Consider the following 27,208-nt stretch of genomic DNA (forward strand, 5'->3'; position numbering starts at 1 on the left):
TCCGGGGAGGAGCGCGTCAGCGCCCCACGTTGGGTGGAGAGCACACGATTGGCTGATGCGGGCCTCCTGCCCCCTCCCAACCTCGCGGGCCCACGTCCCCCGCCGGCTCCGCGCTCGCGCCCCCCGCCCGCGTGGGGCTGGGCGGGGCCGGCGCTGGTTAGCTCCGGAGTGTGAAACCGCGTGTTAATGTAACCGGCGCGAGAGGCGCGGGCGGCGGCGGCGGCGGCGGTGGGAGCGGCGGCTGCAGGAGCAGGAGCAGCAGCACCAGCAGCAGCAGTGGCGGCGGGTACTCAGTGCCCCGCGTCCGGGAGCAGCCGACTGCGCCACCCCCACCCTCGCACGGCCGGGCGGGACCCGCGCCACTAGCCCGGACCTCCGTCGTTTCACGGTGACTAAAACCCCGCTGGCCCCGCCGCGGTGACTACTCCGGACTCGCCCGCGGAGTTTGCCCGCGGGGGAGGGAGGCCGAGCCGCGGAGTGCACAACTGCTGTTTTCCCCACCGTCTCGAGGATGTCGTCTTTTGGGTGGTGAGAGAACTTTGCCGCGGGCTGGAGCGCCCTTTGCGGAGAGGCACACGAAGGGAAGGAAGAAAAGAAAGAAGACCGAGGAAGAAGAGACTCGGAAGAAAGGTCCGGAGCGGCCGGGCCGGCCGTGCGGGGCGAGTGCGCGCAAGGCGCGGCGCCCTGATGCGCCCCGGGCTCGAGGAGCAGCGGGCAGCTGCGGGACTGTTTTCTGCGGAGTAGCCCCGTCGGGCCAGGAGGGTTTGTGCAACCGCGGAGAACACCGAGTGCTGGTCGCACGGGGCGTGCCGAGCCGCCTCCCGGCGCGCCCTCCGCACTTTCCCCGCCTCGTCATCCTTCGCTCCCCGGCCGGGATCCTCCGCCGCGTCCCGGGAGCCCGCGAGCACCGGGCCGAAGGCGCAGTCGGGTCTTGGGGGAGTCGCCCAGAAAGCGTCCGGTTTGTTTGTGTGGGGTTAGCCGGGGCCGCCGCGCCACCTGCACCTCGCCCGCCGCCGTCGTCGCGGAGAAAACCCGGAGAGGAGGCGGACCAGGAGAAGAGCAAAGAAAAGCAGCCCGCCTGGATTTGTTTGCCCAGGACTGACGCCGTGCACGCGGATCGCCAAGGGGAGTGCGGTCGGAGCCACTGCTCCCCCGCCTCACCGCCCGGGCGGCTGAGGCCGGGGGGTTGGAGCGCAGCCCCCGCGCTCAGTCCCCGGGCGTCCGGCGTCGCCGCGCAGGTTCTTGGAGCAGCTAGGCCTGGGGCGGCCGGCTATGTGGCCCTGAGGGCGGGAGCCCGCACCGACGGGAGCGGGAGCAGCTGCGGGCGCTGAGTGGCCGGTGCGCCCGGCCGAGCGCGCCTGCGTGCGTGGCCAGCGCGCCCCCCGCGTTCCCCGCTTTTGCCCGGCTTCCTGGCTTAATTTTCCTCGGCGGGATTAAAGTTGGAAATTGACCGGAGAATTGAGTTGCCCGGGAACAGAGCCTCGGCCGCCGCCAGAGCGATGTTCCCGCAGAGCCGGCACCCGGTGAGGCGCGGCTGGGTGGGGGCGGGGGGGCAGCGGGCAGGAGCTCTGGGAAGAAGCTTCTCCGGGGCGGTGGGGAGACGGGTGGCTTCTGCGGCCCGGCGGACCCTCTGGCCCTCAGCGGCGTAAGACTGGGGAGGTTCGGGACATCCCCCTCCTGGGTTGGGGAGTGGGCAGAAACTCTGAATTTTCTCCCTTCCTTTGGGCTCCTTCCTACTTGACGTCTATACTGAGCGGACGGGCGCTGGGGAAGGCTAGGGTTTCTCTTGAGCAGCCATATCCCTCCCCACCTTCCCCGAGGGGGGAAAGGCGCCCCCCCCTTTTGTTTCTCGTCTCGCCTGTTTACGTGTCATTGCGGCCCCCGTTCCGGTGCGTCTGGAGGTGGCCCCGGCGACTCTGGGAATGGGGAGCGTAAAGGAGTTGTTTTTCTTTTCTGGTCCCCGGGGTCATTATCGCCCCCGTGGGGGAAGGGGCGGCGACACCGACAATCTGGCCTGGCCTTCCCTGGCCGCCGGGAAGCCCCCTTCCCTCTGGCCTAGTGACCAGGGAGCACTTAGCGCGATCCGCCGGGGAGGCTGGGAAGAGCTTTCGAGCCCTTTTAGAAGCCGGGGCCTGGGGAGTGTCCACTTTCCCCTTTCCCAAAGTGAAGCGCAAACTCGAGTTTGGGACCTCGTTTTCAGCCACTTATAACTTTATTTTTTATGTGCGACCCGTTCCTTCCTCCTCTGATGTACTGCTTTATTCATCCGCCCGCATTCCCGTCCCTCGGTCCCCCTCGCTGGTCGCCCCTAGACGCCGCACCAGGCTGCAGGCCAGCCCTTCAAGTTCACTATCCCGGAGTCCCTGGACCGGATTAAAGAGGAATTCCAGTTTCTGCAGGCGCAGTATCACAGGTGCGTGTCCGGCAACGCCAGGCGACTGGTCTCGGGCGGCCCCGTGCCCCTCGTCGCCCAGCTGGGTAAGCGGCGGCGCCTGTACTTAGTTCTTGCGTCCAGGCGGTGGCGTTTGGAGTCGCTGTTAAGACCTGTCATTCAAGTTACCCACTTTCGTGGCTCTTCCCGGGCTGCCTCTTCTCTTGTCTCCTCCTCCTCCCATTGTTTCCCTTTTGCTGGTTTGCTGCTGTTCCAGGGAGCCCTTTTTGGTGTCTCTAGAAGTTGCATGAGAATCGTCAATATTTGCAGTTCATTTATTTATTTTTCAACAGACCGAGCTGAAACATTGGCTCAATCGATGTCTCAGTCCTGGAGTGTGGGTTCAGGGAAGCAATGCCATGTTGAAATCGCTGTTTGCCGTACTAGAAAATTGGGTTTTCTGAGGCAAAGTCCATTAAGGATGGCTAGATGCTTTTAACATTGCCCATCATTGGTGATGGTGAGGGAGGTGGGTATATAGTATGCAGAAGAAAGCTCATCTACTTTGGCGTCATTTCGGGTTGGTTTGGGTAGGATGAGAGTCACATTTATATCCATCTCAGCCTTAGTTTCTTCGTGTAGTGAGACTTGCCTTCAAAGGACTTATAAATGAAAGCTATTTGTAAAATACCCTGCCAACAGTGAACTTCTCAGAAAGGTTAGTTACTTTCCCTTGCTGCAATGACGTTTTCGCTGATTCTAACTCAGAAATAACTGTATTAACATTTTTTGCTTTTGTCGTGCTTGAGAAAAAGCACACAGATGAGGCCAAGTGGCTTGGGTGTGAATTTTCTTACGTTGTCTGGGGCTTTCTGATTATTGACCTTTTGTCTACTTGTAGATAATATCTTTGCAGCTTGAGGCATGCTTGCACACACCATGTTTACCTAGCAGGGAGAACTTCAACCTACTTTATTGCAGTAGCTATTTGACATATTTTGGCAGGGATTTACAAACCGAAGGTTTTGAAAGGGACCAGCAACTGTAGGGGTAACTTAACAGGATTTTCAAACCTAGAGACCGTTTGAGTTGGCAAAGATGGCACAGCCTATGCCTAAGAGTAAGGATTGTGTAAGGGCCGGATTTTGGTGGAGTCCAGAGAAAAACTGATGCAGGAAGGTAGGAAACACAACCATGAGGAGGAATCAGTTTGAGGTTTTGACGGATATTTTCATTCTTGTCCATTCAGATAGCACCAGGAAGAATGGTAGCTGAATGTACATTTTGTACTGTTCCCATTATTTCTCTTCCCTATTAAATACAAGGACAAAGCTTTTGAGTGTTTACCTAGATAGTTTATGGCTTTTCCAAATTGGTCTGTGTTTTTACTTGAAGTGCAAATATGTGAGGCAGATGTTAAAACAAGTGACATAATGTTTACATTAAGTTGCCTGTTTTGTTTTCATAGCCTTAAATTGGAATGTGAGAAACTGGCAAGTGAAAAGACAGAAATGCAGAGGCACTATGTGATGGTAGGTATCAACGATTGGACATTTTTCTCTTTTCATATGATATTAGCAAACGTGTTAGAATAAAACATGTGAGTTAATGAAATGCTTCTTTTTTCTCTTTACAGTATTATGAAATGTCATATGGATTAAACATTGAAATGCATAAACAGGTAAGCTTTAGTTGAACTTTACGCTGAAACGAGAAATCAGTTAATATGATTTTACAATACTGGCTTTGTTCTCAGTAGTGGGCTATAGGGGTGGGGGTTTGTATGCAATTTTTCTGCTTTGGTTTCCTGTCCTGCGGATTGATGGTAGGATTCTGCAGCAAGGGTTGCTTCTTGACAATTACAGTGTTTAAATGACTAGGAGAGAGAGAGGTGTTTTGGAAATATAAACTAGCCTGTTTATTGGCAGATAGGAATTGAGACTTGAGTTTACTTTTCCACCTGTATAGATTTATCCTCTTGAAAGTGCTGGATGTCTTACAGAGTCGCCGAAGTTTAGAATAGCTGATGTTTTTATGAGGTTTTGCAAGGAAGTGTGGACCTGTGGGGGGGAAAAAGGTATTCAGGAGTTTCTTTAATTATAGTAAACAAAGTATATGACTGTGGAGTATTCTCTATGCTTTGGGGCTGCATGAAGCAACAGTCAGGATTAGTGACATTAGCAAACACATTTTTGAAAAATGTCTCAGTTGTTGCAGGTTTGGATGTGAAAAAAGCATCTTTTTGTGCCCAGAGCGTATGTTGGGAGTTGCTTCAGTCCTAGTGGTTTTAAAAGCATGAAAAGATTAGTGACTGGAAAGCTCTAGCTATGACTATGAGTTTGCAAGTTCCCATAAAATTCACACTTATGGCTACTATAATGGTGTATAAAAAGAGTATTGAGCTGGAACAAGGCACTAAGGACCTCATAAGAGAAGAAAAGCTAAATGATTGCTCAGCCCAAAGGACCCTCAATTGAGTAGTCATTGTCTGCCAAAGAAAGCATTAATGGCAGGGTGTAAGTATTCTGGAGATATGCTGACATTCACTTTTTCATCAAGACGCTGGTACAATAAGTCTTTTAGAAATCGATTGCCTCTTAAAAAATTATCATCAGATGAAGTTGCACAGTTGGACACATTTCAAAGTGCAACAATACATTTCTTACTTGATGTATATGTGCTATTTCATCTCAAACCCTTGTTTCATTAAATTAAAGAGCATGGCTGACCGGCTGGGGCACAGTGGAGAAATTGATTAGTTCAGCCTTCAGATCCTCCTTATATTCAAAGACTTTCATTAAGCAAGTGTGTTTCAGAGTTGGATTCTGCTTTTGTAACTGTGCACTCTTTGATTTTTAATTCATCATAGATTTCATAATGTTAAGTTATCGTGTACATTAGATCCGTTCTCAGATATGTGTTTGGAAAGAGATTGTGATGTTCAACGCCTTTTATTAATAATGTAATCGGGCCTTTAAAAATGCTGATTTTACTGTGATTTACCAAGTTGGTAGCCTACTTTATATTGGGTTTATGCCTTCATTTCTGTGTGTTTTTCAATGGCTAGTGCCTTATTCAGGCACTTGTAACTTGTTGATAGTAAATGGGGTAGAAGATCTATGGCTAGCATCTATCCTCATTAAGAATTATGCAAATAAACTTGGCCTAAGCGGTTTAATCTTTTTTTTTTTTAAACTTACTCTGAAGGCCACTTTTTTCGGATTGCAGATATTATGGAAGAGTAAGAGGAGACTGAGCTTTTTCTTAAACCCATAAACTCAAAGGATTTAATAAACTCACCGACTCTTTTACAAGGGAACACCACCTAGGTGTAATGCTCTATGCTGGTGCTGGGTTTAAGAGCTAAAAGAGGTGTAATTCTTCTGGGTTCCTGTAGGTTATATGGCGGGATGACCTCTTCTTTATCATGTAGGGAGAAGGGGTAAAGTGGGTCAGAAGCCCCATGGTGTGAAAATAGTTTTCTAATGAGTTTCTGTACTACGTGAGGCATTTGTGGGTATACACTGTCCGTCCGTGAGCCTGTATGTATTAATAATATGCTGTGTATAATTGGCTTAGCAATTTGAAAAACATGAAAAGCTGAGAGACACCATGTTCTTCATAGTAGGGTACTGAGCCCCTGAAATTTAGTTGATACTGGAAACGCTGACAGACCCTTAAGTAGAGTGGTGTGCAAAGTAGTGCTGTAATTCAGTTTAAAGTGGCCTTACATTTGAAAAACATCCTTCTGAATGTCACACATTAATAATAAGTTCTGAGGAGGCATTTGGTGCAGCCAGTAATCATAATTCTTATTAAAACTGGTGACGTCTGGCCCCCAGGGTGTAGCCAGGCTCAAATTGATGCTTTTTGCCGCCTGATCACCAGCATGGCCTAAGTGCTCATTATATTGTAGAGAGGGCCTTTGGAGCTCTCATTAGATTTGACAGGAATTCTCTCTGGGGGGAAACTGGGCATTAGCGAGACTCCTGACAGGCTGAAATTATTCCTGCTTTATGGCTTATAACCAAATGCTAGCAAGGCATCATCAGGGGACACAAAAAATTGTCATTTCTGACAACATCTTTGTTACTGAAAAAAAAAAAAAATGCAATGATGGGGAAACTTTCCGTACAGAGAGCTTTAATGCTGTTAAGATTTGCCTCTAGTGTGACGGCCGCTCTCCCTTCCCACCTTTCAACGGATTTGTCGAAGGAGTGAGTTCTAGAGATTTCAGTGTCACATCTCACCACTGACTTTCCTGTCTGGAAGTTTTAAAGTGAAAGTGCATCCAAATCAAGAATGGTATAATTGTGGTTTCCTTCCCTGGTGTGGTGCCCACAGTCCGTGTTTACGTTGTGTCAACACTTCCTGATAAGCCTTCCTCTTACTTTCTCTGCTCTCATTTGTGGCGGGTTACGGAAGAGGCAATGAAACAGGAATGGTAATAGATACTTAAATCTTTTATGGTAGCACTAAGTATGTTTTTTTTCGTAGAGCCTTTTATAGATCCCTGCCTGCCCATCTTTATCTGTGGGGATGGTAAATTCTAGATATCTCTACATAGTAGAGGTAGAAAATGTCTCATGAAAAATTGAGGCAATTCTGATATCATCAGAATGTTAGGGTGCATTAAAAAATGGCAAGTTGATGTGAGCCTGGTGGTTTGCATAGCTGTGCCTAGTGTGTGTGGTGGTGTGATTTTTAAATGTTTTTATCTGTCAGATGGCTTGATATTACCTTACTTGATATTTTTGGGAACAAGATGTACTGTAAATGCACACATGTCTTATTTAGCCCACTTGTGTATCTTTTCAGCATGCTTATGAAGTCATGCTATAAATTGTCATTGGTGGCTTTTATTTGCACAGTAATTAGCAATTTTCAATGTGATTTGTCTTCTCTGACCTCCATAGGCACCCTGCATAGTAGATTGGGTAGGTGTTTTGCTCTACCCAAAAGCTGTGGGGATGTCTTCAGAGTCTGGGATTTGCTTAAGACCAAGCATTTATTGAAGCTTGAGTTGGGTTGCCTTGTCCAGGGTTGTCTGTGCTTTTTTCTTTTTTTTGAGACAGAGTCTCGCTCTGTCCCCCAGGCTGGAGTGCAGTGGTGTGATTTCTGCTCTCTGCAAACTCTACCTCCTGGGTTCATGCGATTCTTTCCCCGAGTAGCTGAGATTACAGGTGCCCGCCACCACACCCGGCTAACTTTTTAATTTTTTTTCATTTTTAGTAGAGACAGGATTTCACCATGTTGGCCAGGCTGTTTTTGAACTCCTGACTTCAAGTGATCCGCCCACCTTGGCCTCCCAAATTGCTAGGCTTACAAGTGTGAATCACCACACATGGCCTGGCCGTGCTTCTTCCTGTCCGCCCATGCTGCCATCGGGAAGATGAGGTGGCCCACCTAGTGCATGCCTCTTCAGTTGTCACTCTTTGTGCTAATGAACATCATGATTTATAAGATATGTTAGGGCTGGGTCTATGTTCTAAAAGTTAGGAAAATCAGCAATGCCGCTGACTGGTCTTCCGTGGGAGAGTAGGGTCACAGGCCATGGGTAGGTAAAAAGTTGTATCCTATTGAGTATGACTGTCCTCAGGTTAAAATATGTTTAAGAAGAAACAAGTCGGGAACCCCGGTGGAGACCAAGTGACGGGGAGGGAGTTTGATCAGTCACTTTGTGCCTGTGTTCTGCTGAAGAGTGGGCAGAGTGAGAGCACTGGGCTCTCCAGGACAGTGAAGAATTTAAAAATAAATGAAAGGACTAGCTCTGGAAGGAATGATGCCATATTCTGCAGTCCTGGTTTTGGGAAGGGGAAAGAGCTCCTTGTGATATTTCAGCAAGCAATGTCTCAGACTGTGTAAATTTTGGAGTGAAACTGCTTTTACAGTTTTGTTGCGTGCTGTAACATTTTTCTTAGAAAAATGCATTGTTCTTTAGTGAGCTTTTTAAAAAAAGTGTTTAGATGGGACTGTTAGGTACTCACCTGTGGGATATTTCCTTAGATGGGATTCTTTTACTCTGCCAATTTTACCTTACTATTTTTTTTTTTTTAAACTGTGTGTGCTTTTTGTCTACAGTTTCTCACTTTGAGATTTTTTTTTTCCCCCAAGTCAAAATCTCACACAGGGAAATGACTAGCTGGAGTATAGGCACTTAGAGTTAAGCTCCAGCAGGTGTTAATAACCTTGTCATACAAAGGGGGTAGCTGTCATCAAGACTGGAGTGGTCCCTAACTTCTTTAGCCAGGCCTGTTCTTTGCAAGCATAAGTTAAAAGAGATAAAGCCCTCTGTACATTTAGAGCCCAGAACTGAGGTGCAAGATTAGCCTTTGTTTCTTATCAGCCAGCAGGACTGATCTCTCACTCCTCAACAGTCATCTTCCTGACCCTTCAGCAGTGGGCCAGTGGCTGGTTTTTGTCCTGGACTTGCGCTGGAGGAAGACAAGGGAAGCTTTGGGTGTGGATTCTAAGGGAGCACCATCAGAAATCATAGTTATCACTGTCAATATTTTGAAAATTCAAACTGAATGCACCCAATATCTTCAAGGAACAAAATATCCAAATTTTTTGTAAGGGCAGGATCCAACAGGGTGGGTTGGGAATGGGGGGAGGAAAGGAGGCGGAGTCAGGCCATTGCAGGGTCACAGCACCTTCCTTGCCTTCCGCTCTTCTGACTTTGGTTACATGTCCTGTGGGGAGTGGCTGTGAACTATAGGCTCTGACTTGGTTCCGTTGTAGTTCATTGAGGTCATTTAATAGGGGATTTCAATTAGGGACCGAGCAAGTCATGAACACGTTCCCTGGCTTCAGTTCCACTCTCTGAATAATGAGGGCTAGACTAGACAGAAATCTGTTTGTTCCGTCACATGGTGGGAGCCATCCCAGCATACACCCGCAGAACCCAGCACCTCCTGCGTGCAAATTGAGGGGCGTCCTTCACCAGAGGGCTTAAGATGTTCTCTCAAATAGTGTTTATTAAGAAACACAGAAAGAAAATCTGTTCTTTTGGTAAATATTTAAATAAATCATCTTGAGTGGTAGTTAAACTAAAAATATATTCAGTTACTGGCTCATGGAACCATTTTGAGTTTCCATAGATCTGAGTCTTTGCTGTTTTATTATTAAACCTTTTGTGGTCTCCAGAAGTGGAGGAAACAGAAATTTATTGGCTTCCTCAATGCTTTGATTGATTCAGTTTCCTATCCTCTCCCCTCCTCATTGCTTATTGTCTCAGATTTTTAAAAATGGAAATTCTCACAACTGGTACCTTTACTGCAGAGTATTTAGTATAGTGGTTTTTAAGTAAATTTTATACAGCTGTTTTTGTTGGTGGGCTTATTTGACAAGATTAGGCATTTGTACCTTCAAAATACTCCTCACCAAAGGATTGTTCTGTGAATACAGTGCGGTGTTTTAAGTGGAGCTACTGTGGACAGGAGGAAGAGGGGTTTTCTGATTTTTTTTTTTCCACCTGAGGTGTGGTTTGATCTGAAAAATGAAATAAATCTATCTACATTGAAATTTTAACATAAATTAAGGTATTCATTGCCATTCACTTGATTTAACAAAAAGATGGTTTGTAAAATTCTTTGCAAAGGTATGATTTCGGAATTGCTGTTGTATTTCTGTCTGAGCAGAGTCCACAGGGGAAAAAAAGAAAATTGAAGAAAAATTTTTTAAATTACTGTTTGTAGACTACCCAGTCACCATAATATTTTTTAATGAAAATCCAAGAAGTGTTGATATATGATTTTATCGCATAACCTGTGATTTAGCAAAGTTACATGTTTCATTATTTAACATTTAAATTTTTCTTTTCCTTTTTTTTTTTTTTTTTTTCAAATGGAGACAGTCTCACTCTGTTCCCCAGACTGGAGTGCAGTGGCGTGATCTTGGCACACTGCAACCTCCGCCTTCTGGGTTTAAGTGATTCTCCTGCCTCATCCTCAAGGAGCTGGAATTAACAGGCATGCGTCACCATGCCTAGCTAATTTTTTTTTAAATTATTTTTTGGTAGAGACGGGGTTTTGCCATGTTCTCCAGGCTAGTTTCAAACTCCTAGCCTCAAGCGATCCACCTGCCTCAGCCTCCCAAAGTGTTGGAATTACCGATGTAAGTGAGCTATCTGTCCCAGCCCTGAATTTTTGAGAAGTCGTCTTGCTCTGTTGCCCAAGCTGGAGTGCAATGGCTCGATCTTGGCTTACTGCAGTCTCCGCCTCCCCAAGTAGCTGGGATTACAGGCACCTGCCACCATGCCCAGCTAATTTTTGTATTTTTAGTAGAGAAGGGGTTTCGCTATGTTTGCCTAGCTGGCCCTGAACTCCTGATTTCAAAAGAGCCACCTGCCTCAGCCTCCCAAAGTGCTGGAATTACAGGCATAAGCCACTGCTCCCAGGACCTAAATTTTAATAATTACTAAGTTTCAGGCCAGGTGTGGTGCCTCATGGCTATAATCCCATCTCAAGAGGATCACTTGAGCCCAGGAGTTAAGAGACTAGCCTGGGCAACATAGCCAGACCCTATTTTTATAAAAAAAAGATTAAACAAAAATTAATTGGTCCTGGTGGCCCAGACCTGTGGTACTAGCTAGTACTGGTGCTGAGTAAGGCAGGAGGATCTTTTGAGCCCAGGAATAGTAGGATATGGTGAGCTGTGATCACGTCTCGGCACTCTAGACGGATGACACAAGCACTGTCTCAGAACACACAAACAGTAAATTTTATTCTATTTACTACCTTGTTTGAAGCAATATAAAAATCATAATGGTGAGCCCAATTGTTTGTCCCCCTCCCTTGTTTGTAGGTTTTCATAGTAGGTATAAAAAACAACTATTTTTTTAGTTTTTCTTCTAGTAGTAGTTCCTGCTTAGTCATTCTTTGACCACAAAATATGTTAGGAGGAAAAGGGTAGGATACAAGTCACTTTTGGTATAAGGAAAAAACAAATTCCGAAATTCCTGTCAGTTGAATTAATTTTTTCATCCTCCAACTAGGGGAAAAAAACTATGCTAGATGTACATCACTGGAAGGGGTAGAGTTGTATATATAGCTTGCTGATCATCCCTGAAATCTGTTCCCAGTGTACTAATGTGTATTGGTTAATTGGTTATCCATTAGATGAAGTAGAATCAGCCTTTGAGAATGTAGGTGTGTTTGAACTTGCATTTCCAAATCATGCAGTTTGTCAAACCGCTGAAGTACATGTATCATGAGATTGGGTTTGGTATTAGCACCATGACTGATCTAACTAGGTTACTAGTCTATAATACTAGTCTAGGTATATGTACAACCTCTTGGTAAAAGGCTTGAGTGCAGTTTGCCTGAGTTACAAAATTACTTAAAATTTTGTAAGTTTTATTTTTTCCTTTTCTTTTTTTTTTTTTTTTGGTTGGGGGAGACAAGATTCTCGTTTTGTCTCCCAGGCTGGAGTGCAGTGGTGTGATCTCAGCTTACTGCAACCTCTGTCTCCCAGGTTCAAGCAGTTCTGCGTGTCAGCCTCCTGTGTAGCTAGGACTACATGTGCATGCTACCACACCCAGCTAATTGTTATATTTTGGTAGAGATGGGGTTTTTACATGTTGGCCAGGCTGGTAATCAAACTCCTGGCCCCAAGTGATCCACCCACTTCCCAAAGTGTTGGGATTACAGGCATGATCCACCGCACCTGGCCAAATTTGTAAGTTATGTACATACATTGTTGTATTACAGTATTGTATACATTTCAAATAAATGAACATTTTAAACAGAGGAGTTAACATGAAGTGTTCCTATGCTCAGCACACACTCCATTGGCTTGCCCAATGTCCGCACTGCTCAGACTGCTGGCCCACAGGTCAAACCTGGCCGCATCCTGGGAACTCCAGCCCTGGAAAGGGAGGGAGCATCTTTGAGATAGCAGATGCAAGTTGTCTTCAGGGGCTTGGGATTACATCCTATCCTTTCCTGCATATGTGTTCTTTTAAATTTTGACTTCCCCCTCTGATGACCTCTTTGTCCCTCACAGCCTGCTGTGTCTGCCCCTGAGTACTTTCCCTTCCCATCTTGGCCACTGCCTCTTTCTCTTCCTGCATTTCCTTTTATCCTGTCAAATAGGTCTCTTCTTGCCCAAAGTATGTTTGAGTTTTCCTGTTTTCTTTATAAAAGTCCAGACCTCTGTATCAACCTTCACATGGCCTTCCTCAGTCTCCTTCAAGTCCCAGTTCAAACAATACCACCTTTTCAAGCCAGTCGGGGACTGCCCAGTGGCAGGCTGTCACTGCACTTGTTTTGTTCAGTGTCCTGTAATAATGGTTTTTTAATGGTTTTTCACGTGCTTCTTTCCTTACTCCGACTAGGTTGCAGTCTGCTTGAAGCTGAGTTAGAGTCTTCCATCTACCCTTCCCAATGAGTTATCCAGAGTAGGTATTGACTATATTGTGTTTTGTGTACTCCTAATGTGTAGTGGTAGTTGTACCCATTTTGGACCCTGAACATTTGAAAATCATGTGAAAGCTACTTTGCAAGAAAAGTTTGTACACATTTTTACACACAAATACCCAGGATAGCTTTGCTCAACAATTTTGGCTGTTTGTGTGCATCTCAAGATCCTTCAGCAAGTCCATGGAATTCAGATTAAAAACGCAGATCAAGAAAACTAGTGTGGGTCGGCCAGGCTTGGTGGCTCATGGCGTCATCCCAGCACTTCAGGAGGCGGAGGTGGGTAGATCACAAAGTCACGAGATTGAGGTGATCCTGGCCAACATGGCGAAACCCCGTCTCTGCTAAAAATACAAAAATTAGCTGGGTGTGGTGACACGTGCCTATAATCCCAGCTACTTGGGAGGCTGAGGCATGCAGGAGAATTGCTTGAACCAGGGAGTCTGAGGTTGTGCTGAGCCAAGATTGCGCCACTGCACTCCAGCCTGGCAACTGAGCGAGACTCCATCTCAAAAAACAAAACAAAACAAAAGTAGTGTGGGTTCTTAGCTATAATTAAAAATGAAATCTGTTCAGTTCTAATAACCTTATTTAACTACTTTTGTTCAGTTTTTCTTTAGGAAAAGTTAGCTGCAGTCAGTAACCACTGAGACTTCTTAGTGAGGAGTTTTATTATAGTAATATTTTTGGGTTTGGACTAAAAAAGAGAAATAAGACTAGCATTTTGTTGGGGCCTGGGTTTAGTGTGAATCGAGCATGTGCAGGCATTACTGTCCCTGGAACTGCACCTGCCAATAGAGCATAGATAAATTGCATTACAAGCTTCTTTCAAGGCATTAAACTTGACTTGTCACCAGATTTCCTAGTAATAATGAGTATAACCATTGATTATTTACTTAAAGTCTTTACATAGTGTCTTCCATTCTCCCAAACATTTTATTATGAAAATTTTCAAATTATAGAATAAAAGAGAAAAATACGGCACACCCATATCATACCTACCTGTATTATACCTGGAGTCTGTAAATTAACATTTTGGAACATCTGCCTGTCATGTATCTTCCATATCCGCCTTCCCCCAGAATCAAGAAATAAATTAATATGGGGAATTTGAATTTGGAAGGGCCTGATAGAGGATCAGGTCTTTCTTTAGCCATGGACCTTGGTTTAGACCGATAGCACGAAGCAGGGATTTCCGTGTAATTTTTTTAAAATTTATTTATTTATTTATTTATTTTTTCAGTAAAGACGAGGTCTCACTATGTTGTCCATGCTGGTCTTGAATTCCTGGGCTCAAATGATCCTCCCACCTCAGCCTCCTAAAGGGCTGGGATTGCAGGTGTGAGCCACCACACCTGGCATCCATGTACATTTTAAGAATTCTCTCTTCACCCATTTTTATAATGTCTTCCTCCTAGACTTGCCCTTTGTACTTTTGGCGTGATTAAATTAGCTGATCCACCAATACATGGTTTTTAGGTACTTTCTTTCTCAACTGTCACTTGAGATTTGTATTTAACACAGAAAAGCTGAACTCCCCTTACCAAGTAAGTCCTCCTCTCTACCTTCCTTTTGAACTCTTAATGAAACTTGACTCACACTTTACCTTTAAGATGTAACCAGTATATTTGCTGGGGGAAGTAGTTTTAGCGTTGATAGGTAGGAAAGCAGAAATAATTTTGCAGAAGGACTCTGATTTTGAACTTTGTGTGTATGGAATTGTCCTGATGGAGATTTTCATTTGGCTTCAGGGGACCTTGGGTGGCAAGGGGTTGTAAAGGACCAGAAACAAAACCTCATTGAGGACCCCAGTGTGAGGAGCCCAGACCTGCAAGGCTGTGACCTTCTGGTTGCTCCTGAGGAGCACAGCCTAAAGCCTTTGTTCCTTCTCGGTGCCCTCTTGATGCCTTGAGCAAACAGCCCGTCAGAGCTGCTTAGAAGTACGGTGGCCAGCCAGTGTATTGACACGCACAGACACAATAGAAAACTGCATTAGGAGGCAAGCCATTGGGATTTGCAGTAAATATATTACAGAACACAAGTGACTTGCCGATACTGCTTGTTTAGCAGTTTGCAAGGGCAATGGCAATATGGATTTTTGAATTAGAAGGGAAGGGCTGTTCTTTCTCTGTGTGGGAACATCTAGTTGATGGCTGGGGAGAAAATTGATTTAGAGAACAAAATGCAGCTGCTGTTATTTGTACCATTTGAAAGGCCTCTGTGGATTAGTGAGTGAAAATATAAAGGTTGCTTTCAGTTTAGGAAAGAGGGCCTGCATCATGGTCTGGTATGGAGAGAATAAAGGATGGATCATTGGATGGAGAAAGGGTAACCAGTCCCCATGCAGCCTGCAGCTACAGGTGCACACTCTGTTGTTACATAGTTGTCTTTCTCAGCTCTTTGGCTTTCAGAAGTCAGCTTTTTGGGTTTGTTATTACACAGTAAGCTTTTCCAGGACATTAAAATTGTCATAGCCCCCGTTCATGGAGCTCCCATGTGCCCTAGGAATTGTTCCTCCAGGAGCCTCCTGTCAACCTTCCCAGCCTCCCTTTGTGTAGATACTAATTATTCCACCTTGAAAGGGAAAACAGGCAAGTAGGATTAGGGGATGACAACAGCACCTACCCCATAGGTAGTTACCATATGCAGAAGCAGTTGTGTAGTTTCCTGGCCTGGGGGCACGCTGAGGGAAAGCGGTTATCTAAATAGCAATCCCTTTAAAACTCTACCCCTGCTGTTGGACTGTTAGGCCTTGCTTCATTTATACTTCCCTTTTAATTTTTTTGCAAACCCAGCTTTCTTCCTGCATCTGAACTGATTCACTTTTCATTGCCCATTACAGTGTTTTATCTTTTATTTCTTTCTAATATCATAAGTGTTTATCTTTAGGCTCAAAAGGAAAATGAAAAAAAAAAAGTTAAGGGCAGTCTGTATTGTCTAAGTAAAATGTCTGTCTTTGGCCAAACAGCAAAATGTGTCCATGGAAGGCAATAGCTTTAAGTGATTAATATAACAAGAACAACAGAGGATTTGGTTCATTCTATCAAAGTAAGTTTTGATAGCAGAATAAAGAGTGGGAGGTATTTTTCAGAGTTTTTCTTTCTAATGTAACATGGAAAACCCAGCTTTTAATTCAAAGAGAGAATTTGTCATTTTGAAAACAAGCAGGGTATAGAATTAGAAGGTCAAGTTGTTGCTTGGTTCCAGAAAGGAAAAATTTCATTTTGATGAGGACTACATACACCCGTGGGGAATGCGTGTGCATGTAGTTTTCTTCTTGTGTTTTGTAAAGTACTGTGCAAAAGTTTTGAGTAGAGTAGTCGTGATGCCGTCTTTCTCCATCTACTCCATGGGCTTGAGATTTTTGTTGACAGTCAGTGTTCACAGCTGCTGCTTTTAAGTGCTAATATTTGGGGAAGCAAAAAAAAAAAAAAAAAAAAAAAAATCTTACAAGGGAGAAAAGCAGAGCCATTGGGATCGGTCAGACTGGAAGTTTAGGCTGTTTACTCTTATTCCCAAACACAATGTGGTAGAAACTTCTTGTGTGTCTTTGTAAGTATTTGAGATAAAGCAGGACACAGTTAAGACAAATTATGCCAGTACCTGCTCTCAAACAAGCTCCAAAGTTGGCTGCCATGTGATCTGGGTGTGTTGAGAAGCTCCGCGTTTATGGCTCTTTCTTCTTAGCTTGAGAAGTGGCCCTGACATCCTGAGGATCTGTAGGGAAAGCACTAGGTTCTTGACAACCCCCTAGCCTGCCAGTTGGCCTGAGTCCCAGAACCTTTTCCATTTGTAAGTGGGCTGGCTCTTTCACAGTGCCTGGGCCATGAGCTCCCTCAGAGCCAACGTCTCTACACAGCTACTGAGGAGATTGCAATTGGACCATTGAAATGTATCCAACTTCTGTACTTTTTAGCTGATCAAAGGCCAAAATCATACCACTAACTTAGGAGGGGAACTGCTGACGTTTGAATCTTATGAGAAATCTGTATTTTATAATTGACTACCCTAGATGCCATGATATTTATGAATTAAATGGAGTATAAGGAGGTTTCAAATACTGACTGTGGATTTTGCTGATTATATAGAGTTTTTTTCATTTTTCTTAAATAGAGACAAGGTTTTGCCGTGTTGTCTAGGCTGGTCTCAAACTCCAGGGCTCAAGCAGTCCTCCCACTTCAGCCTTCCAAAATGCTGGGATTACAGGCGTTGACCACCATGCCCAGCCTAATACATAGGTTTTGAACTGGTTGTTAAATCTTTATTCATCCTTATTTCTTTTTTGTTTTGAGACAGAGTCTCACTCTGTTGCCCAGGCTGGAGTACCGTGGCATGATCGCAGCTCACTGCAATTGTTGCCTCCCAGGTTCAAGCTGTTCTCCTGCCTCAGCCTCCTGAGTAGCTGGGATTACAGGTGCTCGACACCATACCCAGCTAATTTTTGTATTTTTAGTGGTGATGGGGTTTTGCTATGTTGGACAGGCTGGTCTTGAACACCGACCTCAGGTGATCCATCTGCCTTGGCCTCCCAAAGTGCTGGGATTACAGGCGTGAGCCACTGCGCCTGGCCCATCCTTATTTCTTAACTAATTTATTAAGTATGGCTTACCTACTGAAAGGGCCCCAGAAAGATCAATGTCAGTGCATCACTGCAGTCTTATGCAGCCACTGTTTGGGTTATTATTTTATTTCAAAATCAAATACCCAAAAAAAGCTGTATTTTTAAAAAAAATTTTTAAATTATTATTTTTTTTTCTGATTAGCTTCTGGAACTCTCAAAGTGCCGAAATTGCTCAGAGTTAATAAGGAATGAGTAACAATTCTTGCTTCTCAAATTAAAGCAATATAAAAGGGAAGGAGTGGTGGGGTGTGGTGTGGTTCATGCTTATAATCCCAGCACTGAGGTGGAAAGATCATGAGGTCAGGAGTTTGAGACTAGCTTGGCCAAGATGGTGAAACCCCGTCTCTACTAAAAATACAAAAATTAGGCAGGTGTGGTGGTGCGTACCTGTAGTCTCAGCTACTTGGGAGGTTGAGGGAGAAGAATCTCTTGATCCCAGGAAGCAGAGGTTGCCATGAGCTGAGATTGCGACAGAGCGAAACCCCATCTCAAAAAAAAAGGTGGGGGAAGGGGCTTTTTAGTAGACTTTGCATTGTGAGAATATTGGTATTGACACCATTTATAATTTGGAGTGTAGTTTGAAGACCAGATTCTACTGTTTGTCGCATACTGGTTAATATGGCTGTAAAGAGGAGATGAATGTGGCTACTTTTCCAAGTCTATTACTCAGGAGGACTGTAAATTTGATTGGCTGTTACAATTCTAGCAGAATCATTCGATTTGAGAGCAATAGAAAGATAAGATATCCAATTACCCAAATAATTTGCAGGGTTGGCCAGCGTTGTCATGGAGACATGAGTTGGAACAAATTAAATTTTAAGCAATAAAATAATCTTAAAGCCCGTCTGGGAACAGGAAAATTTGGCAATGGCACTTACCTGAATTGAATCTTAGCTTGACACGATGTTGTTTGACATTGATATACTGTGGGGGCCTAAACTTATATGTGGCCCAACGTTATCTTTAAAAGGTAGCTCGGTCAAACCAGCAAAGGGGAGTATTGGTATAAAGTCAGGGGGGATGTTAACATTTATTTATTCTGTGGCTTAAATGATGATTAGACTCTGGGTTCCTAAGAATATTTTATATCTAAGGATTGAAATGCCTTAATAATGATTAAGCAGCTTTAATTGGACACTTGGGGGGAAAAAAGATTTATTTAGCAGCAACACGCAGTTTTTGGAACTGCTGTTCCTTTGTGTGTGCATGTCTTTTGGTGGGGGGGTGGAGGTGTAAGCATGCATATATTTGCATGTACAAGTAAGGAGATTTTGGCACATGCCCTACACTGCAGATGATTCTCTGTATTAGTTAAAATTTCTACTTTGCAGTACCGCTTGCAGACTGGAAAATTGCGTTCCAAACTTCAGCTGATGATCTAAAACCTGAATAAGCATTAGTCTGTGGCGTACAAGGTTATTTCCCCTCATTAATATATTGTTTAACTGGTTCCTGGCTTGTGCCATGGATTTGAAAACAGCCGAGTGGCCCAGAAGGAGGGAGGGCTTTTTATCCACATGTCTATTAGACAGATGGAGATAAAAATTGGTCTGAGGTCAAGCCATTTGCAGCGTTCTCACAGCCTTCGATTTTCCTCTCATCCTCACCACAGATCATCTCAAATGATTCAGTAATGACCAAAAGTGCAACATTGACCTTTATTCCCTGGTGGATTACTGTGTTTCACAGTCCAAATGGCAGGAAGTCTATTCTGTTCTTCCAGAAGGAGTGCAGTATTATTGAGCTGGCCCAGCCCTGTGGGAACCACACAATTCCAGACCAGTGTAACAGAATACGTGGGTTAAATTTGGTTTCTGGTGCTCTGGGAAATGAGAATTGACATGTCCTGGAACCCACATAATTAATGGAAGAATATCTGGGATGTTTTCTAAAAACACACACGAGCACATAAATTGATTTGTCCACTTGTAAAATAATTTGTGAATTACAGGAGTGGTAACTTCTGGTGGCCCCTGGTTTATAAATCGTTGTTGCTTCTGTTATCTTCAAATTCCTCTCTCATCCTTATTTGATGCGTCCTTAGTATATCTTAGATGATACTGTAAGGCTTTATAATTTTAAAATTATAAATTGACATGACTGAGCATAAGGGGATGCAGGCCTTTTTCTTTGGCATACTTTTAATTATGTATATTTTTGGTCAGTCCCTGTAACCCTGAATAGATTGTCTCATACGACACTTTTTTTTTCCCCATCCTGAAAGTAGGTTGATTGTTATCTTGGAGGAATGGTGATTATTTTTCTCTTACTTAACATTCCTCTGTGGATTGTATAATGATGCAGTGATGGTTTTTTTTTTTTTTTTTTTTGGTAAAGTAATTTGTGTTTAAAATGTTATTCCTGTTTGCCTCCACATGCATGCCTGACTCAATATTCTGTGAACCCATATACCATGGCACCTGTCATGTAGGATCCTTTTGCTTACTCTTCTCTAGATACTTAAAATAATCTGTTCCAAAGGTTATGCTTTGAAAATTTTAGCTGGCATCTCAGATTTCATTTCAATCATGACTAAAATGCTTTTGAGAAAATAAAACTTCTTGATTCTTAACTGCTCACAACTTCCTTTTCTGCCTCAGTGGCTCCAAATTTTAATTCCCACTCTTGCCCACCACAACTTCCAAACTTCCTTTACATACCCTTCTTTTTTTTTTTTTTTTTTTTTTTTTTGAGATGCATTCTCATTCTGTTGCCTAGAGAATGCAGTGGCGAGATCTTGGCTTATTGCAACCTCCATCTCCTGAGTTCAAGCAATCCTTGTGCCTCAGCCTCCTGATGTAACCGGGATTATAGGCATGTACCCACGCCTGGCTAATTTTTGTAATTTTAGTAGAGATGGGGTTTTGCCATGTTGGCCAAGCTGATCATGAACTCCTGGCCTCAAGCAATCTCCACCCGCCTCAGCCTCCCAAAATGCTGGGATTATAGGTGTGAGCCACCATGCCAGGTCTGCATATCCTTCTTCTGGCAACTCAGAGTAAATTGTGGAGCAGTGCAGGTTTATTGGCATGTGATGTTGATTGAAAACATAATTCCAGGTCCATCCAGGAAGGCCAGCAACTTAGGGACCACCTCTCAGCAACAGCTCAGCTTGCGGGGGGAGCAGGAGTACAGCTTAGGGGCTGGGACTTCCCAACTGAAGTTTCAGCACTGAGTTTGAGGGTCAAGAATGCCTTTGATACACATATCAAACATGGAGCCATTGTGTGGCATTGGGGGCCTAGATCTCCTTGTGGAGGGCTGCTTTCCCTAAGAAGTTGTTCAGGAAGGAGAGCCTGCCATTACTCGTGTGTGAGTTATTCACCTGTAGCATGGCCCATGGAAACCTTGTGCATAAAGTTCCTTTTCTACCATCTGGATTGGCCAAAGGTTTCAATGTGTTAGGGAAATATTCAGAGGATACTTGATTTTTGCTTTTTTTTTTTTTTTTTTTGAGACAGTCTCTGTTTTTGCCCAGGCTGGAGTGATTTCTTGCTCACTGCAACCTCAACCTCCCAGGTTCAAAGGATTCTTGTATCTCAGCCTTCTGAGCAGCTGGGATTACAGGTGTGCACCACTACAACCGGCTAATTTTTGTATTTTTATCCATGTTGGCCAGGCTGGTCTCAAACTCCTGACCTCTCAAATGATCTGCCTGCCTCAGCCTCCCAAAGTGCTGGAATTACAGGTGTGAGCCACTGTGCCTGGCTGATTTTTTGCATATATTTAACTCAGTCTGTTGCCCAGGCTGGAGTGCAATGGCTTAATCATAACTCCAAACTCCGAACCAAGGATTACGCCAAATAAGTGATCCTTTCCTTCCGCATCCCTAGTAACTAAGGCTATAGGCTACACCACCATGCCTGGCTAATTTTTAAAATTTTTCTGTAGAAATGAGGTCTCACTATGTTGCCCAGGGTGGTCTTGAACTCCTTGTCTCCAGCAGTCCTCTTACCTTGCCCTCAAAAGTGCTGACAGATGTGAGCCATTGCTTCAGGCCTTTGTCTTTATTTACACAGGCGTATTTTATTTTATTATTTATTTTTGAGGTGGAGTCTCATTCTGTCCCCTAGGCTGGAGTGGTGACGTGATCTTGGCTCACTGCAAACTCCCACCACCTGGGTTCAAGCTATTCTGCCTCAGCCTTCTGAGTAGCTGGGATTACAGGCGCACACCACCACGCCCCGCTAATTTTTGTGTTTTTAGTAGAATCGGGGTTTCGCCCTGTTGATCAGGCTGGTCTGTAACTCCTGATCTTGTGATCTGCGCACCCCGGCCTGCCAAAGTGCTGGGATTACAGGTGCGAGCCACCACACCCAGCTACACAGGCATATTTTAGTTTCACAATTGTAATTTTAACCTTCATCCTGTGATGATGATGATGTAGTAGTCTGCTTTTCCTCCTACTAATCCTGCTATTGTGTGGCATTATCTAATTTATTAGGAGCTCTCTAATGACTAAGATCTGTGAAGAGGGTTAAAGGTGTAGGCTTGCTTGGGGTGTGGCCCAGGGAGAGGCCTGCTTTCTTTTCACAGGAGAATGGGTGATGACTTCATGGTGAAGATCTGTGATTCACTCTGCAGAGTTTGTCTTGAAAACCTTTCTCTACCACAGAGTGCATTTTCCTTTAAGGCCACCAAAAGCTGTCCTTTTTCCATCCTGGGACAAGTCAATACAATTTCCTGTGAACAGGCCCTTTCTCCATAACAAGGGTTTCTGAATAATGGAAACGTGCTATTTAGGAACGAAAACAGCTGTGATGCTTTTGTCAAAGATTCATCTTTACCAAAATGACAAATTAAAGCCCAAGTGCTCTGCTTGGCAACAGTTGGGTCAAAACATTTAAGTCATTAATTAGAAGGAACTGAAGGGGGAAAAATTTACACAAACAGCATTGCAGACTCAACTTCATCTTGGAAAATGTGACTGAATTCTTAAAAAAAAAAAAAAAAAAAATGAGGGCAGCCCTCAAGTGGGGCCTGGCAAGCTTGTCATTTGCAAATAAATCAAAAGACCATCATTGCAGGAAGGAGAACCAATGAATAGAGTTGCTTTGTCATTCTTTGATGGGCCCCACACTCAAGCCTGCTATTAAAAATGAATGCATTCAAGAGGCTCTGCATTAAGAACATAAACAATTAAGGGCACTTGAGTTGCTCTGCTGAGAGCTGCTGCGAAGATAGGGGAGAGCTTTCTCCGGAGATGCAGGCCCCTGCAATCTGCCTCACGAGGAGCTAGAGAATGGGAGCAATTAGTGTTGCTATCTCTGCCCGAGCAGCCTTCAGCACGTTTTTTTTTTTCCCTTCCTTTCTTTTAACCCCTCCTTGTTTTCAGAGAAGCTTCGAGTGTGAAAGATGAGCAGTGAAAGGATAGTATCTGGGCCCAGTTGGAGAGAGCTCAGATTTAGAATGCTGCAGGAGCTGCCAAGTGAGGGGGAGATGGAACATAAAAGTTATTATCTGCCAGTAATTGGTGACTTGTGTTCTGATTAGTTGAGCCACTAAAGGGTTTCTGTCATCTGGTACTCTTTGTTTTGTTTTAATCACAGGCTTGAAGAAGGGGCGAGATTACATTGCCATGGGTGGAATAACTTAAATGAATATTGTGTGAGGTTTTCCGCAGAAGGCAAATGTGTTCCTACACTCCCGGTTTGTGTTCTTGCCTCAGTGTTTTGTAAAAATTTGTGAGAAGGAGCCCGCATGTTGCCGCAAGGCTCTGGAGAGAGGCAAGCCTGACCTCTCCACTGTCTTGTTCTGACGTTAGGCAAGTTATTTTAATCTTTTAGTCTATTCTCCGAGGGGACCTGGTATCCACATGAAGATGAGAGGATGTCAGAGCGCCTGGCAGAGGCCAAGCAGTGGATGCTGCTGACATAGATGGCAGTACTTTTCGAAGTGTGATCCCCAGTCCAGGAGCCTCAGGGTCACCTGGGAACTGGTTAGAAATGAATATTGTCAGGCCTAGACCTCCTCCAACAGGAACTCTGTGGGTGGGCCTACTCATCTGTGTATTAACAAGCCCAAGGCCATCCTAGGGCACACCAGAGTTGGAGAACCACTGATAACCTCACTAACCATAAAACGTCAACTTAAAGGTACCTCACTTTTTATTTTTTTTAAGATGGAGTCTGGCACTGTTGCCCATGTGGCAGTGCAATGGCTCAATCTCGGCTTACTGCAAACTCCACCTTCCAGGTTCACACGATTCTCCTTTCTCAGCCTCCGAGTAGCTGGGATTACAGGTGCACACCACCACACCTGGCTAATTTTTTGTATTTTTAGCAGAGATGGGCTTTCACTGTGATGGCCAGACTAGTCTCGAACGTCTGACCTTGTGATCCACCCACTTCGGCCTCCCAAAGTGCTGGGATTAAAGGTGTAAGCCACCATGCCTGGCTTTTTTTTTCACCCTTAGAGACAGGGTTTCCCTGTGTTGCCCAGGCTGATCTTAAACACCTGGGCTCAAGGGAGGCTCCTGCCTCGGCCCCCCAAAGTGCTGGGATTATAGGCGTGAGCCACTGTGGCCGGTCACCCCACATTCTTTTAATTTAGATTTTCCCAAAATGTGATTAATTACCGCCCCCCCCTCCCCCCGGAAGTCTTGCCCTGTTGCCCATGCTGGAGTGCAGTGGTGCCATCTTGGTTCACTGCAAGCTCTGCCTCCTGGGTTCAGGCGATTCTCCTGCCTCGGCCTCCTGAGTAGCTGGAATTACAGGCTCCTGCCACTGCATCCAGCTAATTTTTGTGTTTTTAGTAGAGACAGGGTTTCACCATCTTCACCAGGCTGGTCTCACCTCCTGACCTCGTGATCCACCTGCCCCGGCCTTCCTAAGTGTGGGGATTACAGGTGTGAGCTACCGTGCCTGTCATGATTAGTCATTTTATTGGTGTAATTCTATTTTAAACAAAAGCTACTCAGACACATTAGATTTTAACATGAATTTACCTGTTCATGAGCTATTGGTGAGCAAAGCACTGTGATGGGAGAGATAGTTAAGACTGTGAGTAACAGATATCCTGAAGGAGGCCTCTTGGCAAGAGAACTCTTCCTCTTTGAAGGGAAAGGGAATATTGGAAGATTATTTGCAGTGTTTTGTGTGTATAATTTTTGGTACACAGTTTTTATGCATGCATCCCTAATTTAAAATTTTTTGGTAGAGGCAGTGTCTTGCTGTGTTCCCCAGGCTGGTCTCAAACTCCTGGCCTCAAGTGATCCGTCCTGCCCAAAATGTTGGAATTACAGGCATGAGCCACCATGCCTGGCTCCTCATTTTCTTCAGGTATATCTGATGTCATCTTCAGGAATTAGAGATGTGGGTGGATTTTGCTCTACTGGTGGACCAGATGGTCTCATGTTAGGGTTGATGCATCATTCTTTCTGACTGTGAAGGAGAATACTGAAGTGGGGTTTGGCTGTGACTCATTTACTTAAGGTTTGCAATTTATAATTGAGGTCCCTTATAAAATGTCTGTTCTGTGCAGAGACCTCTGCTAGGGTAGCAAGGGCACGGTGACCCTGTCACTGACAGATGAGAAGCATTGTCTGTAGTCCCTTTGTTGGCCGAGGGATGAGGCAGCCTTGGCCTTGTGCTGCTGTAGCCGTGTTTGGGCTGTATGGCTTTTCAGCAGCTGCATTGCTTTGCAGACAGGGCCGAGTTCATCAGCTGTTTCTTGTCGTGAGTATCTCCCACTTCCCTACCTCTGCTTTCTGGAGAAAGTACTAGGCAGGGATTATGCGGCTTCAAATCGTGCTTTATGATCTTGGGCAAATCATTTGCTTTAGACTCCTGTTTCTCCACGTGTGATTTGAGGATTGTAAGAGGGCTGCGTACCCAAATGGTTCCAGGTTTGCCAGCATTGTTGTGTGTCAGTGCCACTGTTGATCACAAACGTGGTGGGCTAGATGGCTCCCTTCCCGATGTAATATTAAATTTAAACAGTAAATTGGCCAGGTGCAGTGGCTTGTTCCTGTAATCACAGCACTTTGGGAGGCTGAGGCATGTGTATCACCTGAGATGAGGAGTTCGAGACCAGCCTGGCCAACATGGTGAAACCCCGTCTTTGCTAAAAATACAAAAATTAGCCCCATGTGGTGGTACATGTCTGTAGTCCCAGCTACTGTGGAGGCTGAGGCATGAGAATCACTTAAGCCCCGGAGGCGGAGGTTGCAGTGAGCTGAGATTGTGCAACCTGGGCAACATGGTGATACCCTGTCTCAAAAGAAAAAATAAATTAAAAAAAAAAAAAAAAACCGTTTAAACAGTAAATCAAGGGCAATGATTCCAAATCACTGGAGGTAGAAAAAAAGGTGTCACTAATAACCCTACCACCTCAGCATAATCACTGTTTTTATTTTGGATATCAACTTAACGGTGCTGGGCCAAGTTCCTAATGATTCTTTTTTTTGTTTAAACCACAGTTTCTTTGTTTCTCCCCACTCCCCCTCATCATCTAGTGAATGTATTGGCCATTTTAGCAACATTATCATAAATATGACTTTAAAGGTTACTTGCCATGCCTGTGGGTTGGTATGTAGTGTATTTAACTGTTCTACTAGTATTAGACAACTGATTGATTAGGAGGGCAAATGTTAACTTTTTCGAAAACTTGGCAGATGGTTGTGATGTGTTGAATTGCTGTTACATCTTTTAGATGGCTTTTTTTCTTTTTGCTTTGAAACTAGTGCTGCAGTGAACAGCTTCATGCACAGAATGCTTTTCATTTGAGCTATTTCCTTAGGATAAATTCTTAGCTGTGGGAAGCCTTACCAAAGGGTCTGAATAATTTCATGCTTTTGAAACACATTGCCCAGTTGCTTTCCAAGACAGCGCTAGTAATTTAATGTCATCAGTAATGTATATTGTTCCAGTTTCCCTGAGGATGCATCGTCATTGGATTTTGTTAATTTTTTAAAAAACTGCCTTAACTATTTCTGAATGACCTACCTTACTTACAACAAAACTTACATTTTTGTTTGGTTGCTGGTGAGGTTTCAGTGTATGTATATTTTACTTTTTTTGTCTTTAGGGTTGTCATTTCACAGATTCAGAAACTTCTAGTCAGAAGGGATTTAGAGGTTATCTATTTATTTCCTTTGTGTGCTTTGTTTTCATGTTCTTGCCCCTGTATCTGTTGCCAGACACTTCTTACCAACACTCCACTGTGTTTTTATCTTGCCTTCCTGCTTGGTTCAAAGAAACCAGAAGATCAGGTTGCCAGCCCTCAGCATAAGCACCATTTTTTATGATCCATCAATTTGCAATTTAATGCTGGTGGAGTTTCCCCTCCCTAAGCTGACTTTGGGCAAGGTGCCATTGGATTGCTTTGAGACCCATGGGCAATTACTCTTAAGCAGTCCTTACCTTGTTTTGAGCTTCTATGTGTAGTGGGGAAGTGTGCAGGCCCTGAGGAGTGCACTTTTCTGTATTGCAATTAGATAAGGCGTGAGAAATAGGAAAAGGTGGAGAGACTTTTAGGAATTATAGAATCCTACACTCTTAAGTTCAACTATTCAGAAGACCATATCTTGAATTTAAAAGCCTTACAGAATATGCTAGAATTTGATTGATTGCTGGTCTCTGACGTCTTTGGCCATATTTCAGCTCAGTTAAAACATACATATACATGAATTGTATGCCTACCAATATATGATTTTTTTTTTTTTTTTTGTAAACAGCCTTTCTCTAGGACTGTTTGGTAATGGCTTATCTGGTTGCATCTTGGCCATTGAATTTAGGGGTGCATGGAAATTAAGTTTTAGTTCAATGAGGCATGACTTTCAAAGTATATTAAATATGT

General features: G+C 44.2%; 1 protein-coding gene and 1 long non-coding RNA gene across 11 annotated transcripts in view; both read left to right on the forward strand.

The window, feature by feature from the left end:
- The first annotated feature begins 185 nt into the window (after positions 1-185).
- Positions 186-27,208, forward strand: part of TLE1 (TLE family member 1, transcriptional corepressor) — a 100,168-nt gene continuing 73,145 nt past the window's right edge. For 5 of the 10 annotated variants that reach the window (XM_032290851.1, XM_032290852.1, XM_032290856.1 and 2 more), the window contains exons 1-4: positions 1,384-1,523; positions 2,313-2,413; positions 3,840-3,903; positions 4,008-4,052. In XM_032290851.1, the coding sequence (XP_032146742.1) occupies positions 1,500-1,523; positions 2,313-2,413; positions 3,840-3,903; positions 4,008-4,052 (234 nt within the window). In that variant the 5' untranslated portion in view covers positions 1,384-1,499. Of the gene's footprint in view, positions 1,524-2,312; positions 2,414-2,455; positions 3,090-3,839; positions 3,904-4,007; positions 4,053-27,208 lie in introns of those variants that run through there. The other 5 variants (XM_032290854.1, XM_032290861.1, XM_032290857.1 and 2 more) reach the window with 4 other exon arrangements.
- Positions 13,551-27,047, forward strand: LOC116559770. Its single transcript, XR_004272611.1, has 3 exons — positions 13,551-13,561; positions 14,857-14,858; positions 26,784-27,047. It is a non-coding gene; the product is annotated as an uncharacterized LOC116559770 (long non-coding RNA).

The sequence above is a fragment of the Sapajus apella genome, unplaced genomic scaffold, assembly GCF_009761245.1.
Source record: "Sapajus apella isolate SASKATOON/1434 unplaced genomic scaffold, GSC_monkey_1.0 scaffold24, whole genome shotgun sequence".
In the NCBI taxonomy this organism is placed as follows: Eukaryota; Metazoa; Chordata; class Mammalia; order Primates; family Cebidae; genus Sapajus; species Sapajus apella.